The sequence below is a fragment of the Arvicanthis niloticus genome, chromosome 5, assembly GCF_011762505.2.
Source record: "Arvicanthis niloticus isolate mArvNil1 chromosome 5, mArvNil1.pat.X, whole genome shotgun sequence".
Taxonomy (NCBI): Eukaryota; Metazoa; Chordata; class Mammalia; order Rodentia; family Muridae; genus Arvicanthis; species Arvicanthis niloticus.
In genome coordinates, this window is record NC_047662.1 from 77,828,387 (window position 1) to 77,846,574 (window position 18,188).

Genomic DNA, 18,188 nt, shown 5'->3' on the forward strand with positions numbered 1-18,188 from the left:
CTTTTTAGCTGTTTGTGCTGTTCTTTCCTTGGCTTCTCTGTGTTGGCTGCACTGCCTGCCTTGGTACTGAGAACAAGTAGCCTTTGTTTCAGGGCTCAGTCACATGCTGGTCCCCCTTACACTTTATTTTTTCTATTCTCCAAGACCTAGGTTAAACCTAAACCTCTATTGTATCCCAGCCTTGGCAGGCTGCTTGTATTACCTGTGTTTCTAGAACCTGTGTGCCTAGCATTCACTATGGCATATAGCACCGAACTGTTTTGCAGATTCTTTTCTCTCTACCCCACTGGCAGATGACCCTGGTTCATTTACCACTAAACAAAAGAAATAATCACATTTGATCCTCTGTTTAACTATTAACTGCAAACTCTGTCTTTCCTATGGTAGAGAAGAAGTGTGTCTGTGCTATCCAAGAACTTCTTACCCCTAACTCCCTATCTCTTCTGAATCTTTACCCCCCCCCCCCATTTCTGAGTCATTTTCATAAGCTTAAAACACTCCTGATATTTGGGAAGAGTGCCCCCTTTCCTTTCTGATTTTACATCCATTTTAGCCACTGTTCATTTCTTTATTCCCATATTCAAGGCAGAATTTCTTAAGTGAATTGCTGATGTCCACAGCTTCCACCCTTTCCCATTCTCTACCCCATCATAAGAGCCTTCATAGCCTTTACCCCATTTATCAAGTCAGCAACAATTTCTAAACTGAAATCCATTGGCTAGCCTTTCAGCAGCAGCTGGCCCTTCTCTCTGGCTTCCTATTCCTTTTTACCTTCCTGCCTTCTCCCTCTCTGCCTTCTTTGTTAAAGAATGCTAGTGTAGCCCAGAGTCATATTCTCAGCCCCTTTCTGTCTCTGTTCATCCACTCCTTCTTGCCTTTGGAATGTGCTGTATATCTCTGATTTCTGCCTAATGATCCTATCAGCAGGGACTGTACTGGACACCTCCTCCTGCAGACATGGCAGTGCTGACCTAAGACCCACCTTGTACCAGCCTGCTGCTCATCTACTCTTTATCACATTGGGTTCACCCTGGTCCTCTGTAGTACCTAATGCTTTCCCACATTGCCTAACAGCTGTAGCCCAGTGTGCAAGCTTCTCAATCCCCAAAGCCCATAGTGAGTCTTCCCCGTGTACCCACAGATCATAGCCCTAATTCAGTCCCTTCTCATCTCCAGCCTTACCTTCTGGGTTTAAGCTGCCACCATCTCTTGTTTGGACTCCTGCAATTGTGCAGGCTCCTTATTTATCCTCTTCCTGTGTCTGGCTCTGTGTAATCCATTCACTTTAGACTAGCCAGGACGAGGTAACCTTTCTTCTATGTAAATACCTTCCAGTGGATTCTGACTATCACATCAGATCAGAACGCCTTGACCCAGCCTCTGCCATTTCTCCATCTTCTCCATCCATGTCGTGTGCTGACTGGGCCTAAGCCACACTGACCAAGTTTGTTCTTACCAGGGGACGTCACCTAACTAGCATTCCTCTACTGTGATAGATTCACCCAAATATACAATCAGCAGAGCCTCAGTGAGGTCAGCTCTGTAGAGAGGATTCTTCCAACCACTTGATTTAAAGAGAATTCCATTGTATATGTTCTCTCTAAATTCTTTCTCTCCTTTCCTCTCATTCATAGTACCACCTTACACTGCATTGAGTTAGTTCTCAGTGTATGTGTGGTTATGTATCTGTCATCTCCTTAATGGCATGACTATTCCTTTTTGGAAGAGCGGAAAGTACCTTGTCAGAGTTTGAATGAACATCCAGATAGTCAAGCATTCCAGAGCCAGCCTGTTCCGCGCACCTCCCGTGTCCCCTTTCGCCCTCGGAAGAGAGACACGAGAGGCAGAATTCGGGTAGTTACCACAGGGAGGGTTTAATCTTGTATCAGCAGAAGTGAAGAACTCGGAAGGGCCAAAGACAGGAAGAGGCACAGCTTAAATACACCCTAGAGTGACGTGTTCACTTCTGATTGGCTGTTCACTCATCACCCCATATTACGCCCTGGGATGGGCAGTGACTTTTGGCGCGCTTTTGCCTTTTTGCACCTGCGCAGTTAATTGTTTACTAGTGGAGGACACGATGTCCAAGCCATCTTGGAATGGCGGATTATACCACCGCTAACAGCGGCTTCCTACACAGCCAAAGGTTAAGTTTAGGAGATCAGAAAGACTTAGAGCTCTCTTGGAGTCAGAAAGGCCCAGGTTTTAATCCTTGCTCTGCCACTTGGCTGGGAGTGGGTTTCTGTTTGAGCCTGTTTCTTCATCTGGTCTCACACTCTGTGAGGATGTTATGTATTTAGAGGACCTGACACATGGCAATTGCTTAGTAAATGTCAGTGCCTTCTCTTATACCTTCTGCTTGGTACACATGCTCAAGAGGGATCTAGAAGCACCACTCGGGCTTCTAATAAGACCCTTGTACCACCCCATTCCTCAGGTCTTAATTACAGGGACATCTTAATGCATCTGCTGTTCTCATTTTCAGCCAAGCAACACTTGAAATGTTTGACTTCATAGCCACCACTTTAGTATATTGCAGTGGCCTCCTTTGCCACTGCTTACTACGAATTTGTAAAGTCTTTTAGGTTTTATTGTGTTCTGTTTGCTGGTGAATGGCAGTCCTCCTTTGGCTAGCTGACCAGGAAGTGTCATTATTTCTTACCTAAATTAAGAAAGGAAAGTAAAGAAATTAAAGTTCAGTTCTGGCACTTAGAATATCAGAAATATTTTTATTTATTATTATTATTTGCTGTAACCTTGTGCCAGTATAGTGTCCAGCACACAAAGGAGTCTTCCAGCATTGTGCCTCATCAGCACTGTCCTCGGTGCTTTTCATAGTAGCTTTACTCCATGTCCCTGAAAAGCAGAGCCAGAGACTCACTCAGACTTGGCTATTCCTGGTCTTACCAGAGTCAAATCTGTCTTCCCAGTTACTCAGGACACAGCTCCTGGAGCCTTTGACTCTGTCATCTGTATATCTATCTGTCATCTGTATATCCATCGCCAATCTCAAAGCATATCTAGAATCTAACATTTGTCACCACTGCTCCCTAAGTAGTTCAAGTCACTGTTCATTCAAAGGCATACTTGTATACTGACCATAGGAATGAAGCCAGTGTTGTGGAGTGGGGGGACCCTATAATTGCCATGGCAATTACTCCTTCCTAAACCAATGCCGGTTCATATATCCATGTGGTGCACTTAACTGGCTGTGTATCAGTATAACATTATCCATGAACTCAACAGGGCTGTTTGTGAGATTGCATGAGGTTAAGTGTTTGGGAACCCACTATGTTTAATGCAAACAGGATTGGTGGCAGAAAACTTGGGAGGCTGGGTCAGCAACAAGGCTACAGCAGGAGGCTGATTCTCCTACTGTCTTCCTTTGGAGAAACAGGCCGGATCTTCTGAAAGCACTTGGTGCCCTGCTTTTGGAACGAATATGCTTGTCAGAGCAGGGACTTCCTGGAGATCACCTTGATAGTAAAGCTGAGAAGGCACTTCAGCAAGTAGCTTTCCAGTTAAGAGAAGAACTTGGCTATTCCTTCCCAGCCAACTCATTCTCCAAGTCACACACTGAATTCAAGTCCATGTGGGGAACCTGGCCAGTAAAGACAGGTGACGAGGCCAAGGTGGAGCTGAAGAGTGTCTCAGTGCAAACCGTGGCCATAGAGGACACCTCCCATGGATTCAAACCCGAGAGGAAGAGAGTTGCTTGGCCAGAGAAACCAGAAGAGGCCATTTTCAGCACTGACCTTCAGTCAGAGGCGTTGGGTGAGATGCCAGAGCTACAGGCCACTCACCTCTCATTCCCCGGTGCCATCAACACGGTAAGCTTTTCTATATGTTAGATATCTATTTACTGTATATGACAGAACAGATTTAAAAATTACCTTGAATGTCATTGCATTTTCTGTTCTGTGAAGGCTGCCTGTGTTGTCCCCAGCCTTCATCTCCATGCCTCTCCTCTCTGCCCTCCTCTTCCTTCATTCCCACTTTTTATCCTGGCTCTACCTCATTTACCTAGACATTTTGGTACTTTCACCATGAAATGCACACATGGAGTTCTGTTTGCCCATCTGTCTACAGTTTTCCTCTTTGGTTTTATGAACAGGGATATTTGCCCATGATGGCTGCTTATGATTCCATTGGACCAGAGTTTATACAGTTCTCATCCCCTGAAGGGCATTTCCTGTTTCAGGTTGCAGTGAAATTGTAACAGCCTGACGTTAGAAGAGGATGAGAGCCTGGCTTCTGTTTTAGGAGGACCTTGTGTGGAAGAGACAGGATTCTGAGAGTTTTATTTCTATTGGATGCCAGATTCTGAGTAACTCAGAATTCACTAGACTAAAGTAAAGGTCCTGGGCTGGGGCACCTACTGTGTCTACCTACGAGACCATTCCTGTTCCCTGCCAAACTGCTCTCCAGCCACGGTAGCCCAAAATGGAGAGGTCTGTTTTTGCTGAGTGAATGTCTATATGCTGGTTTTCTCTCTGAGCTGCTCTGTCACCTGTAAGCACAGTTACACAGAATCGGACTTTCTCAGTAGTGTCTGGTTGGACCTATTACCGTCCTTTGGGAAAAGGGGTTGGGATTGAGAATCCCTGTAGCAGAGATGTGTTCTGGTAGAGAAGCAAAGAGGTCATGATTCTGATACCTTCACTGAAGGCTGTGGGATGCTTGTTTCTGATGGCTGTTTTGTGGCAGAGAAACAACTGTACACACCGCTTCATAGCATCAGAATGGAGAATTAAGTATTTTCTGACCACTAAATTACTGCTTTTGTGCCTTCCAAACAGAATTAGATATATCATTAGCAAAATTGCTTTTGATTGTTTTAAATTATACACCAAAACTGTAATTTCTAGAAAAGGGTTTTCTAAAGATATCAGTTGAGACTAAAACAAATATATATATATACTGCCATTATATTAATGGTACTCAAAATGCAAATTTGTGCAATTTGGCTAGAATAGAATTGCTCTTCTGTGTGCCCTAGCTCCTTCAGTTTATACCTGTGCATTAGAAAAAGTGGGTAGGTCTATTTTTTGTCTTTGTTTTTATGTTTGCTTTTTTCTATTGTGTGGAAGATGCCATCCTATGTTCAGGAAATTGGATAATTGAATGGACTTAATTTTTCTAAATATATTCATTTTTAAATAAAAATTTTCTTTGCCATGTTTTTAAAATGAGAGAGATTTTGTTTATTCATTTGTTTATCATCTGCTCTATGTATGAAGGACTTGCTGAGTTCTCTCTATTATATTATTTAATTTGTTCAACAAATATATGTAGGTATTATAATCATTGTGCATAGGAAGAAACACAGTGCCACAAGACTTACAGAACTGTGCAGAATGACTCCATTGGTGAGTATTGAGAGGATAGTTGCTTGCTTGGTTTCAGAGGATGGCAGACATTTGCTTCTTTTGTGGTTCTTGTAGTGACAGAATTGGTACTCCAGTTCTTAAGCTAGAATTCTGATAGTCAGTTAAAAAGAGCATCACTGCAGAGTTAAGGTAAAGTCACAGACCAGATAGCCTGCTGGTTATTTGCTTATAGAGGACTTTATACTTTGCCTGCTTTAGGCCTGGCCTTTGTACCGTGAATAGGATCAGTGCAAACCTGACTCCTGGGCTATATGGAGGCATAGTGAGGTAAGAATGCAAGTGCCTAGAGCAGTATGGATATGTGGCAGGAGCTCAGAACATGTGAGTTCTATTCCTAAGGAAGGACTTCCAGTATGCATCATTAATATGATGGAAGGTGGGACCGCTCCAGTCCATACGGCAACGTTTTGCGTGGTGTTATTTCAGAACTTGTGTTAGGCTGACTGACGGCAATCTTCCAGCTTCAAATAGGCTTTGGCATTTGTGCACTTCAGATCTCTTCTTTGCTGCCATATGACACACAGATTTGCATCCAAGAATAAAGATTGGTGGAGACCCAGGACCAAGAAATTGACAGTTACTTCCCAGTCCTCTGCATAGGCATCACCTCCCCCCAAGTGATTACTGTCACTTCCTCAGACTGCCCTTGTCCTTGAACATTTTTTTCCTCTTCCTTGGAACTTCAGAACAGAAAGCATCTCACTTTTCCTAACAGCCTTGGGATCTGAAGAGCTGGTTTGACCCCTGAGCCTTCTTGTTGTATGATAATGGAGTAGCTTTTTTAACATCTTGGTTTTTTGAGAACAAGCATAATTCCCCCTAAAAACATACCCATTCTTTGTAGTAGTCAAACCTGTTTCCTACCGGCCAAGGTCTAAGTAGCCACTAATCTACCTTCTGGTTCTGGACATTTTGTACAAATGGACTCTCACAACATGTGACTGGATTTTCCACTTCACTTAATGCTTTTAGAATTCATTCATGTTGCAGAATGAGATAATTCTTTTTATCACCACATAGCATGCTAGGGTAGGGCTATTTTATTTAGGATATTATGCATTTTATTGCTACTCATATAGATGTTTGTGTGGACAGTGTTTTACTTCTCTTGAGTAGATACAACGAAGTAAAGCTGATGGACCACATGGTTACTCTCTGTTTAGCCATTTGGAGGAGCTTTAGACTTACTGCCTCTACCGTTTGCCTTGCTCTCAGCAGTATATGAGGCTGTCAATGCCTCTGCCTCCCACCCAGATTTGGTACCATCTCTGATTCTTGCTGCCCTAGTGGGGATGAAGAGGCATAGAAAGGTTCGGATGAGATTTCAGTTGCATCTGCCTGAGGGATGGTGATGATAACATCCTCCCCTGTACATGTTAGTTCTGTGATTTCTCTACCAGAGACATGTGTATCTGGGTCTGTTTCCTGTTTTTTAATTGAACCATTATATTTTATTATTATTGAATTGTAATACTTTATATATTTTAGGTTTGAATTCCTCTCCTCATTTTTTAAGTATATTTAAAATTCACCACTTGAAAGATACCTTCATCTGGCTTCTAGAGTGTCTACTATATACTGACTAAAACCTATGATATAGTATGATAAAGATACGCAGAGGCCCAAACCCTGAGACTTACATTCAAGTGTGGAAGATAGTCAGGAAATGTGGATTTTCTGACATTATAGTGATGCTGGTGTCCTATGGGGAAGATGGCAGAGGACACTGAGTGCATAACAGGGAGCCTTGGATTGGACTTGGAAGTCAAGGGATTGTTCTCTGGAGGATGGCACATTTGAACTGTCTTGATGAATGGCATAGTAGAGAAGTGGTGGAGGTGAGCAAGAATGAGTATTCTAGACAGAGCATATGGTAAAATCCTGAGGTTCAGAAAGCATGGCATTTTATGAAATATATAGAAGACTAGTATGACCAGAGAATTAACTAAAATTGGGAGAGTCGTTGACTGCTGTACTTGGTAGGCTATGGTGTGGACGTTGACCTTTGGCTTATAGTAGCCAGGGAACAGATACATTCTTTTAGCAAAAGGGAACAGTGAAATTGCTTTTTGCTGCAGCATGGAGTGGATTACAGAGACTCAGAGTAAATTCTACACCGCTCAGGAGTCTTCACAGGTGAGGGTTAGGTGCCTGGATTAGGGGTTCCAGAAGAAGATGAGGAGGGTTGGAAGCACTGAGGCACCCTAGGACTAGTACTTACTGCAGCTTGCTGAGGAATGAATTGGAGTGAGGAAAATAAGGGGAGTTTCAAAAAGACTTTCTGGAAGGCACAATGAGAGATAGGTTTAATAGCTGACATGGTGGGAACCTGCATGCTGGAATGCGGCATGATGGATTGAAGTGCTCCACGCCCGTAAGTTCCATCTAGGCCAGGCAGGCTGGAACCTCTGAGGTTAAGAAATACACTTGTAGCAACACTGTCAGTAGCCACTAAAAGAAGGGACAAGTCAGAATGTAAGACAGACGGGTCCACACTAAGAATGGTGGGAAATGAGGAAACAGATAAAAACAAAACCATTTTCTAGAAGATTGTGTTAAAGATAGAATGGCCATATTTAGAATGTTTGGATTATCCAATGAAACTCTGGACCAAGGTCCAGAAGAGTGTCAAGAAAAATCCTTGTCTGTCTGTATGTGTGGGTTTCAGGGTGGAGGGGATCTTCCAAAATCTATGCCCTTTCTTAGAGATAGATATAGATTCTATTATCAGACTAGAGGTGTGGGTAGACAGTTTGAAACCTATTTTAAAAACACAAGTATGTTGCACATGAAACAAAAGAAAGTGTGTTTTAAGCATACTCAGTATTGTACATGTCTGTTTCCAGGATGCTGAGAAAACAAACTTGCTGATCCAATTAAAAACACCCGAGTTATTGGAAAATTTGTATAATCTTCCTGCCTCACAAGAAGTGGTAGCTCAGCTTCAAGGCCAGGTTCTAGAGCTGCAGAGGGAGCTGAAAGAGTTTAAAACCCGCAACAAGCAACTCTGTGAGAAGCTAATTCTGGCAGAGACAATGATGGAGGGGATGGCAGTGCCCAACTCTGTGTTGGTTAATGGTAAGCATCAAGAAAATGTGTTCTCTGTGAGCTGGGTGAGTAGCCAACGGGGCTGCCTAAATGTTATTCCTGTTGTTCAGAATTGCAGTAAGTTTGTATATAAATTCATGAACTGCAGTGATTAATCTTAACTTCTGAAAAATGCACAGTGGAAGAATACAAGAACGGAAACAAATCAGTTGATTTCTTTTGATTCTGGAATCTGGACTAGTGTATGGGAATTGTAGTGTTCTCAGGTCCTGGAGAAGGAGTCTCTGTTGCATTCCTTTGAAATTTTTGTATGGGTGTCTAGGGTAGCATTGATATTGTTTTGTTGTTATTGTTGTTTTGGAACATTTTAAAAAATTTGTTCTTTCATTTATTACATCCCAATCACAGTTTCCCCTCCACCCTTCCCTCCCAGTTTCCTGCCCCCCCCCCCCCAATTCTTCCCCATGGTTATTTCTCTTGTTTCTCTTCAGAAAAGAACAGACCTGCTGTGAATACATGTGCTTGGGTTTGAATCGGGGTTTTGGGGGTTGGGGGGCCTGGCTCCTAGACCTGTGAGAGTTGTAGCAGGTGGCAGAATGGTTTGTAAGTGATGGTCCTTTTTACAGAGTTGTCTGGCTGATCTCAAATGCTGCTGACTCTTTCTATTCTATGCAAGTAACCCACTTCCCTACTCATGGCTCTTCTGAGACTTGTGGAGAATTCAGAGACTTAGACAAAACACTTTAGGTAGTGTCTCTTAAACCAGGACAGTAGTACTTCAAGATTACAGACTACCAACCCTCTGAGAGTATGGAGAGCCCTCATAGAACAGTTAAGGTCACCACAAAAAGTAGAATTTACATCTACCCAAAGGTTCAAGAACTTACAATTGTGCCTATGTTGACAATTGATTTTGATCTCCTACTGTAAGCAAATAATAGTCACATGATCAACCTTTATCCACAATGGGAAGGTTTATTAAACCCTTTGTGCTGAGGTCTGCTTTAGGCTCTCTGTGATGCACAAAAGAGATGAGGTCTGTTTCCAGTTTATGTTCTTGAGTGTGTGTTAAGACAAGCTTATAATTGTGTATACAATGCTTGTAAAGAGTGCTGTGGAGAAAAGTATAGCAGGCTGAAGAGCGTGGGGAATGAGGAGTCAACTGGGTTCACTAATGCTCAGTGGGATCATTGATGTTGGGATGCTCCGACAAGATTGGTTGGAAACTAGGAGATGGCATCATGCTCATCCTCCTGGGAGAAGGAACAAGAAGAAAGGCCATGGTGTTGCCTTATCCTTGAGGACTTGGGTATAGAGAAGGGAGAGCAGTTATGTGGCTGGTGTGCATGGCATGTGAGATAGGCAGAGATGTGGAAGATGAGTTCAGTGATCAGCAAACCAAGTTTACTTCAAAAGACCATTGTAAGATACCATCTTCATAAGATTACAGACTTTTGGAGGCTTTTGAGCCTCAGAGTGACATGATCTGACTTCAGTTTTAAAGCAGGAATTGACAGAGTACTGTCTTTGACAAAGTAGTGTATTGGGTCCAAATCAAGCTTGCTGATTGCTTTTGTGATTTAAGCTTATTGATACTCAGCTCCATTCATTCACATATCATTGGTACTGCTTCGGTATGAAGTGGCATTAAAGTTATGCTGGAGACCCTAAGGTCTAAAAATGCATTATTTCACTTTTTGAAGGAAGGAGACAACTTGTGTTTTAAAGGGATATCTTCATTTGCGCTCTACTGGAAGGATGTAGTTGCCTTGTAGCACGGTAGGAAGACCACAGGAGAGGCTGGCTTGGGGGATGTTAAATTTCTGGTTAAGAGTTTTTTGGACGTCTTAGTAAAGACTTTAGGTAGGCAGCTGGGGACAGGTGAATTTGGTGTCCAGAAGAGGCAAATAAGCTCAACAAGAAACCAGGGAACAGCCGTGTGTGCTAATATTTGCTATTGTAGAGCTCAGAGCCATTCTTGAGACTGGGGAGTTCCAGAGGTTAGAAGTTGAACTGAGGAAGAACAGCAGGTGAGGAGGGACACCAGGTATGGGTGGCGTCTCAACATCTCAGAAGCTAAGTTAGAGTGATAGGCAGATACTGATGATCAGATGAATGTGCCTTGAGGATGTGCCTTGTGTTTACTGACGCCTTTAAGAAGAAAGCTTTTGTGGCACTGGAAACCATGACAGTGAGAAGATGGAGACAGCATGGATAGACACCTGAGGAATTCCATTGTTGAGATATATGAAGAAGTGGGGCCACCATGTTCCATGTTTCTAGTGAATCTATAGAGACCCAGTGAAGCAGGGACTGAGATGACTGAGGGAAGGAAGGGTGATCAATCAGCAGGCAGTCTGCTGCAGGAGCTGCACAGTTGACATATCTGGAGGAATGAGTGGGGTGCATATGGTAGCAAGGAGCATAGGTTCTTATAGACACTCTAGGCTTAGGACACAGGGATGTGGGAATAATAGCCTCTACCTCAAAGGCTGCAGGAGAAGCTGCTTCCTTGAGAGAGCCCAGGTTCTCTTAGAGCAAGAGCTGAGACGAATATTCAGAAAATTTGGCAGTTTCTAGCTTACCATTAAAGATTCAAGTACTGGATATGAAATTGTCTCTGACCAGGGCATTTCTAGAGTGAGTTAGGGGTTGGAGGTAATTCTCAGAGCCTTGGGTTTCCTGTGGCATTAAAATTAGAGTCCCTGTTAATTGTAGAACCCATCTCACACATTAAATACATGATGTAATTGAATCTTCCTACTGTCTTTGGAGGCAGCTCTAGTAATTATTGTCTATCTTAAGCCCAGGCAGCAGTTGAAGAGACAGAGTGACTTGGCCATAGTCACGCTGGTACTCATCGCCAGGGCTCCATGTGATGTAGCTTAACTGACTCCAAAGCTTGTATTCTTTCTTCTTCATGAGACCTAGCACATAAATACTCTCATAGGAATGTTTTGATCCTCTGCAGCCAGAGGTGGCTTCACTTTAATTTAGGTTGTCTCTTAGATTCACTTACTTGAGGTTTCAGGGTCAGTCATAGAATCCATAGAATCAGATTCTCCCTACTTTCCCACTTCCCATTAATCCTTTCTTCCACACATCTAGGCATTTAGTTATTCTGTTGGTACACATTATCTGACTACCTAGTGTGTCTCCAGCCAGCTCGGAGTCTAGGAGACAGACAGATCACGTAGAATTCTCTAGCTTCTCAGAGTTCCCTGTCTTATATATGGAGGTTGCAGATAATTAAATCAGTGTTGGTGGGGTGTGACATATGAGGGGAAAGCACTGTGACAGAGGTGACTCAGCCCAGCAGAGGGACTGGCATTTATCTGGGACTTGCCATCTGCTCTGTACACTTGCTGAGACCCTGGAGTGCATCAGCCAGGTATTGTTCTGGCCATCACCCAGGAGCCTCTGGGCTTCTCACATTTGCAAAAGTGGGCATGGGTTGATGGAATTCATTTTCTCACTCAGTTTTTTGAGAACTTGGACTTAAACCATTTCAGACAAGCTGCACTATATTTATGCTTTTATGTCCTGTTATGGCAGCTCGATAGATTAATTTTATCTTATAAATTACATTTTGCCTCCCCAGTGTTTTTATTCTCCTGGTTGTATCTTTGTGTTCTTTTCATTTGCTTGGCTAAATTTTAATCTACAGTTTTATTTTTCTTTCTCTTTGCCAGTGCCTGCAGCCCAGGCTGTTGTGAGAACAGCCTTCCAGGACAGCCCAGGCGAGCAAGAAGGACCTGAAACCACACATTCTGCTGGAAGAGACAAGGAAGTGGACAGTGACCAATATACAAGCTTTGAGATCGGTTAGAACTCAACCACCTATTACTGAGTACTAGACATTATTCAGAACTGTTTTCTATCAGTCCTTACTAGGCCCTAAAAGGCTCTCTTGTGGGCCTTTATTATCATTCCCATATAACACATAGGACTGGTGATGTTAAAATGAAAATGACTGACTTAGGGTCACATAGCTGGTAAGGAGCCAGAAGAGTCAGGGAACAACATAACATCTTTGGGACTTACTGGTCTATTATCAGACTCTTCTTTAAGGTAGAAGATGGGCTCAGGTTGTTTAGTATAACACAATCATCTCTCAGAGCATCTCACACATTATGGGATTGTAGCAGGCCACTAGGATCTAGCTTAGTGTGAGCTGTTGTTAAATTTGTCTGTATCCATCCAGGAGGAGTATATCAAAGGAAAGCCTGCTGCTGAGACCAAGACTGTGAGCTTTCCCAATAGGTCAGTGGGGATGATATAGAGATGAGCAGGGCCTCAGCAAGTTGTCTCACCTCCCTTTAATTATGAAGTGTTAAAAGTACACAGATAGACACAAAGGACAGTACAGTGACTATCCAAATTCTGGTTTATTCAAGATGAGCTAATGCTTATGCTTACTCTCTTTCCCTTAGATGTTTTATCTTTTTATTAAAAACAAAATCACTCTTGTTTTGGATTGAATTCACTTTGTAGAGTTGTGTTCATTGGGAATTCTAAATCTGTGACAAGATGGCCAGGGAATAACCAGCCTCTGGGAAAAGACTGAGCTGTGGTCTCAGGACCTCTGCTGTGCATTCTCCCCAACCTGGAAGATTGCACAGCCTCGTGCTTCTTTGGTGTATTCTGGGCTCTCAGACAAAAGCTGCTATACCAGGCGACAGAGTGCTGATTAGCTTACTGTGGGTTATGGTTTGCATGTGAAATGCCTCTCACAGGTTCCTGTGTTTGAACACTTGGTCCCGAGTGGTTGTGCTGTGTTTAGAGCCTGTGGAACCTGGTCTTTGTTCATGACTACTGAATAGTGGAAGTCACTGGACGGTTCCTTCCCCGCTCCGTAACCACTTGTCACTGAGTGTATTTATCTTGCTGAGTATGCATCCATTGCAGTACACATGCGGCTGCTTCTGCTTGAATTCTTCCTTTTCTTCTTGTCTGGCTAAACCTTCATTCTGAAGTCTCTACCCTCAATGTAGCTTTTGTGGGCATACTTTTTTAATATCCTAGGACTTGAGCACTGGTATTGAGTTAATTTGGTCAGTGACTGCCTGGCTCGGGGCTGCATGCCATGGGCAACACCTTAGCTTTGGCTCCTTTACCAAGAACACCTTGGTAGCTGCTTGGGGAGTGAATGCAGGCCATGAGTTGCACAGGTCCGGTTGGCCTTACTCTTGAGGCATCAGAGCTGTCTCTGCTCATGCTTTTGACACAGGGGACCCCAATCATAGGAGTGGTTTGGCAGAAAGCATGGTATTTCTGCTTTTTACTTTGGATACAGCCTCCAGCTCTTAAAGCCTTCAGTAACATAGACAACTCAGGTGAGGTGCTGGGCACATAGGCTGCTTTTGGTACATGCATAGTCTTATGTCCAAGGCATGCCAGCCTTTAAGTTCAGACATGTACCTATACATACACGTACAACATACACTCCTTTACCACTATATTTATATAGTTTTAACCAAACACTGAAAGTAGTTTCTTTAGACCTTTATCTTGGACTGCTAAGCAGAGAATAGCAAAGTCACATTGCTTTACTGATGCAGGCCATAAGACTTGCTATAGACCTTAGAGTTAAGAAGTCAAATCCCTGCCTCTGCTAAATCACAAACTATTGTAGATGGTGGAATTTTAAGGGTACTATTTTTTAGGACAGGTTGTGTTGGTGGTGGTGGTGTTGGTATTGATCTTGCTTTCCTTTTACTGAAAATCGTTTTTGTCTTTTGTTTTTTTTTTTTTATCTCACATAATGTATCCTGATTATGGTTTCCCCTGGCTCTGGTCCACCGAGTTCCTTCTCACCTGCCCACCTACCAAGATCTACTCCTTTCTGTTTTTGATTTGAAAATAAAGAGGCTTCTAATGGATAATAATAGAATATAGCAAAATGATGTATAATAAGATGAAACAAAAACTATCACATTGGAATTGGATAAGACAAACCAATAGAAGGAAAATATCCCAAGAGAAGGCACAAGAATCAGAGACCATTGATGTACTCCTTCAGGAATTCAATAACAACACTAAACTAGAAGCCATAAAATATACTCAAAGGATCTGGGGCAGACCTATACGGTCCTTGACTACTGCTTCAGTTTCTATGAGTTCATGAGAACTTAAAGGACTTTATTTTCATGGTGCCCTCCATCCCCTTTGGTTCCTACACTCTTTCCTTCTCCTTGTCTAGAGATTTCTATGAACTCTGAGGGGAAGAATTTGATGGAGACATCCCATTTAAGGCTGTGTATTCTATGGTCTTTCATTCTCTTCATTGTGTCTGCCTGTGGATCTCTGTATTTGTCTCATCTGCTGCAGGAGGATATTTCTCTGATGATGGCTACGCAAGGCACTGATCTGAGTATAGCAAACTGTTTTTTGTTTTTGTTTGTTTGTCTGTTTGTTTTTTAAGAATAATAGTATTTGTTTTTACCCTATGTCCCTGGGCTATCTCGTTTCTTGGTCCCTGAAGCTGTATCAGGTATAGATTCCAGTCTCATGGAGTGATCCTTAAGTCAAACCAGATATTGATTGGTTATTCCCAAAATTTTTGTGTCACAGTTGCCCTAGCAATTCTTGCAGGCAGAATATCATTGCAGAATAAAGCTTTCGTGGCTGGCTTGGTGTTTACATTTCACTTCCGGTAGCATGTAGAGCACCCTCCTATACCAAAGATACTAGAACGTAGGACGTGGGGGTGAAGACTGTTTCTACCAGTTTGACTTCTCCATACTCAGCAAGTAGGTGTTTTCTTCAGTAATGGGGCCTTGCTGTTAGTTTCTGAGAGCAACCCCTAGCCTTGGCAACAGCCTGGGTTGTTTGGAGATTCCTATGGGACCCCTTTGACCAACAGTTCAATTAAATGTAAATCATTCTCAGTACTGAAGGCTTTATTTGGTGACAAGTGATGAACAATTAGGACTCTGTCTCTCCCATTGTTTGACATTTTATTTAGATCACCTTCATATATATTTATATTTTAAAAAGCTTCTACTTGTATTATGTTTCCATACTACCTTGAAGGTACTTTTAAAGGGTACCTTTAACATATAGGAATGTTATGCTTGTTGGTTTGTTGGGAGAAGAGTTTAAAATGGAGGTGTGAGCATACACACTCCCTTGGCACTCTCAGTGCTGTATATCCAAATACTTAGATCAATCATAGTTGGTCTCAAATTGACATTTGTGTAGGAGTTGCATTTTTCTTTGTTGTATGATTCCTTAACAAAAAGCATCAAGATTAATCTTTAGTTCTTTGAGGGAAGAAGGATTTCTTCTTTCTTCTTGTTATCAAATGCGGGCTATGGTATGAAACCTCTATATTCACAGGGCTGTTGAATCTTTTGATGTTGCAGCATGTGACATTGTGGTCTATAAATGTGGTAGGCTGCATCCTTAGCTTCCTGGGACACATGGAGCTTATGGGGCTTAAGTAGGTATATATTTCCTCATCTTGGAGCATGACTTTCTAGAAGAAAACCTTGCTGAGTGATCAGTTGTTTGTTCTTTCTGCTTCTTACCCTCCTTGAGCTATAGTAGTTATCATGTACCTTTTCCATCTCCCATCTTGTGCCAGATACTAGAGAAACAGATGAACAGCATGTCTACTTGATGACATATTGTGTACTGTAGAAATACTATATTGGAAATACCTCTATTAAGACATGTGCCCACTGATGTCCAAAAATCAAATGATGATGTTGACATTGTTAAGAGAGATAAGAGTGATTTTGAGACTGTGAGGAACAAGTTGTAGAACCTGTGGTTCCATAGACCATCTTTCTGAAAGCCATCCTAGATTATCTAGTTCAGCTCATCTTGTCTTTAAAGCCTTTTCCTTAGCCAGCTTTTGCTTTGATGCTTTCTATGATGACATCTTCTTCCATCGTTGACGAATTGGTTCGAGAGAAGCAAGAACTATTCCCTGTTTTCTGGCTTCATTTACTGCTGAGTATATTATTCACTCTTTTTCTGTTATTGTTCAACATAATCTCAACAAACAAATACTGCTGCTTCTTCTCCTGAGTGGTGTTCTTGCTACTTTGCAAGTAAAATTCTGGAGGATCAGAGTGGCCCCTTAATTTGCTCAAGTAAGGCTTTTTAAAACAAAGTGGCAGAGCCAGTGTTGAAGACCAGGTCTTTTGATTTTAACGAAGATTTTTTAGGCCTACAAAGATGTCTCAGTGGATAAGAACACCTACTTACAAAGGACCTATGTCAGAACCTGAGTCCAGCAGCTCACAGCTGCCTTTAATTCTGCTTCTGCCACTCTCTCCTGCCTTGCATGGAAACCTACATGTATGTGATGCATAGACAAGGGGACACATGATTGTACACAAAGAAGTGCACAGTCCCAAGCTAAGCTCATAGAAGAAGGAGTGTTAGGCTTGAGTAGGGAAGGACAAATAGTCATTCAGGACACAGTACATGCAAAAGCATGGAACTGTGAAACAGCTTGATGTGGGGAAAAGGGCCATGGACGGTGTGTGGGGCTGGGTGGCTTCCAGCATAAGAAAGAGGATGGATTGAGTGGTAAAATAATATGCTAGACAGCTTTCTAGAGTGTGACAAAATTTCTAAGGCAATCACCTTGAAAGAACAAAGTATTTTGGCTCATTGGTTCAGTCCATGACTGCCTGGACTTGTCACTCTGAGCCTTTGGTGAGGCATGTGATAAAGTATAGTTGTTGAGCTCATACTGTTTAGGAACCAGGGTTTTGGAGATAGAGTCTTAAAGTCCTCTTTAGTGATGATTATTTTCTACAAGGCCCCACCTCCTAAACACAGCACAACCTTCCAGTGCTGCTATAAACCAAGCCTTTAAAACAGAGGCTTTGGGGACATATAAGATCCAAAATTCAACTGTGGGAAACTCTAGAGTTAAGAAGTTGATTGCAGCAGAGGAGACACTGACAAAGATAAGTATTTGATTTTCAGATTCTGAAATTTGTCCACCTGATGACCTTGCCTTATTACCAGCATGCAAAGAGAACCTTGAAGACTTCCTAGGCCCATCCTCTATAGCCACTTACCTGGATTCCAAGAGTCAGCTCTCTGTTAAAGTCAGTGTGATTGAAACTGACCAGTCTGAGAATATCAATATCCCCGATGACACAGAAGACTTAAAACAGAAAATCCACGACTTGCAAACCGAGCTGGAAGGCTACCGGAACATCATTGTTCAGCTACAGAAGCACTCTCAGTGCAGTGAAGCTATTATCACAGTTTTGTGTGGGACAGAAGGAGCCCAAGATGGCTTGAACAAGCCTAAGGGTCGTATTGATGAAGAAGAGATGACATTTTCAAGTTTGCACCAAGTACGATATGTGAAGCACATGAAAATCCTCCGTCCACTAACTCCAGAGATGATTGATGGCAGGATGCTAGAGGGCCTCAAGCAGCAGCTTGTGGAACAGGAGCAGGAGCTGCAGAAGGAGCAGGATTTGAACTTGGAACTTTTCAGTGAAATCCATAACCTGCAGAACAAGTTCCGAGACCTCTCACCATCAAGGTATATCCTATTCCTGCTTCAGCCTCCTCCTTAGGCTTGCAGGTTTCCCACGTTGTTGCTAGGTAGGAACCTAGAAGCTGTTGAGGGAATGCTATTCCGTGAGTGGGTAGAGTGTCCCCTAAGGAAAGCTTCACCTGGGCTTCCGACAGCCAGGGTGAGAGTGAAAAGCTAGGCTGCACAGCATTGCTGCATGCATGTGCACGTTAGGAGCTGGGCAGCTTCTGAGA

The 18,188-nt window shown here is 42.6% G+C and overlaps 1 protein-coding gene across 13 annotated transcripts in view; it reads left to right on the forward strand.

The window, feature by feature from the left end:
• Cdk5rap2 (CDK5 regulatory subunit associated protein 2) overlaps nt 1-18,188 on the forward strand; it is a 176,080-nt gene that overhangs the window by 115,721 nt on the left and 42,171 nt on the right. For 7 of the 13 annotated variants that reach the window (XM_034503416.2, XM_076934784.1, XM_076934791.1 and 4 more), the window contains 4 exons: nt 3,392-3,830; nt 8,237-8,468; nt 12,131-12,262; nt 17,388-17,961. In XM_034503416.2, the coding sequence (XP_034359307.1) occupies nt 3,392-3,830; nt 8,237-8,468; nt 12,131-12,262; nt 17,388-17,961 (1,377 nt within the window). The remainder of the gene's footprint in view (nt 1-3,391; nt 3,831-8,236; nt 8,469-12,130; nt 12,263-17,387; nt 17,962-18,188) is intronic. The other 6 variants (XM_076934786.1, XM_076934792.1, XM_034503415.2 and 3 more) reach the window with 1 other exon arrangement.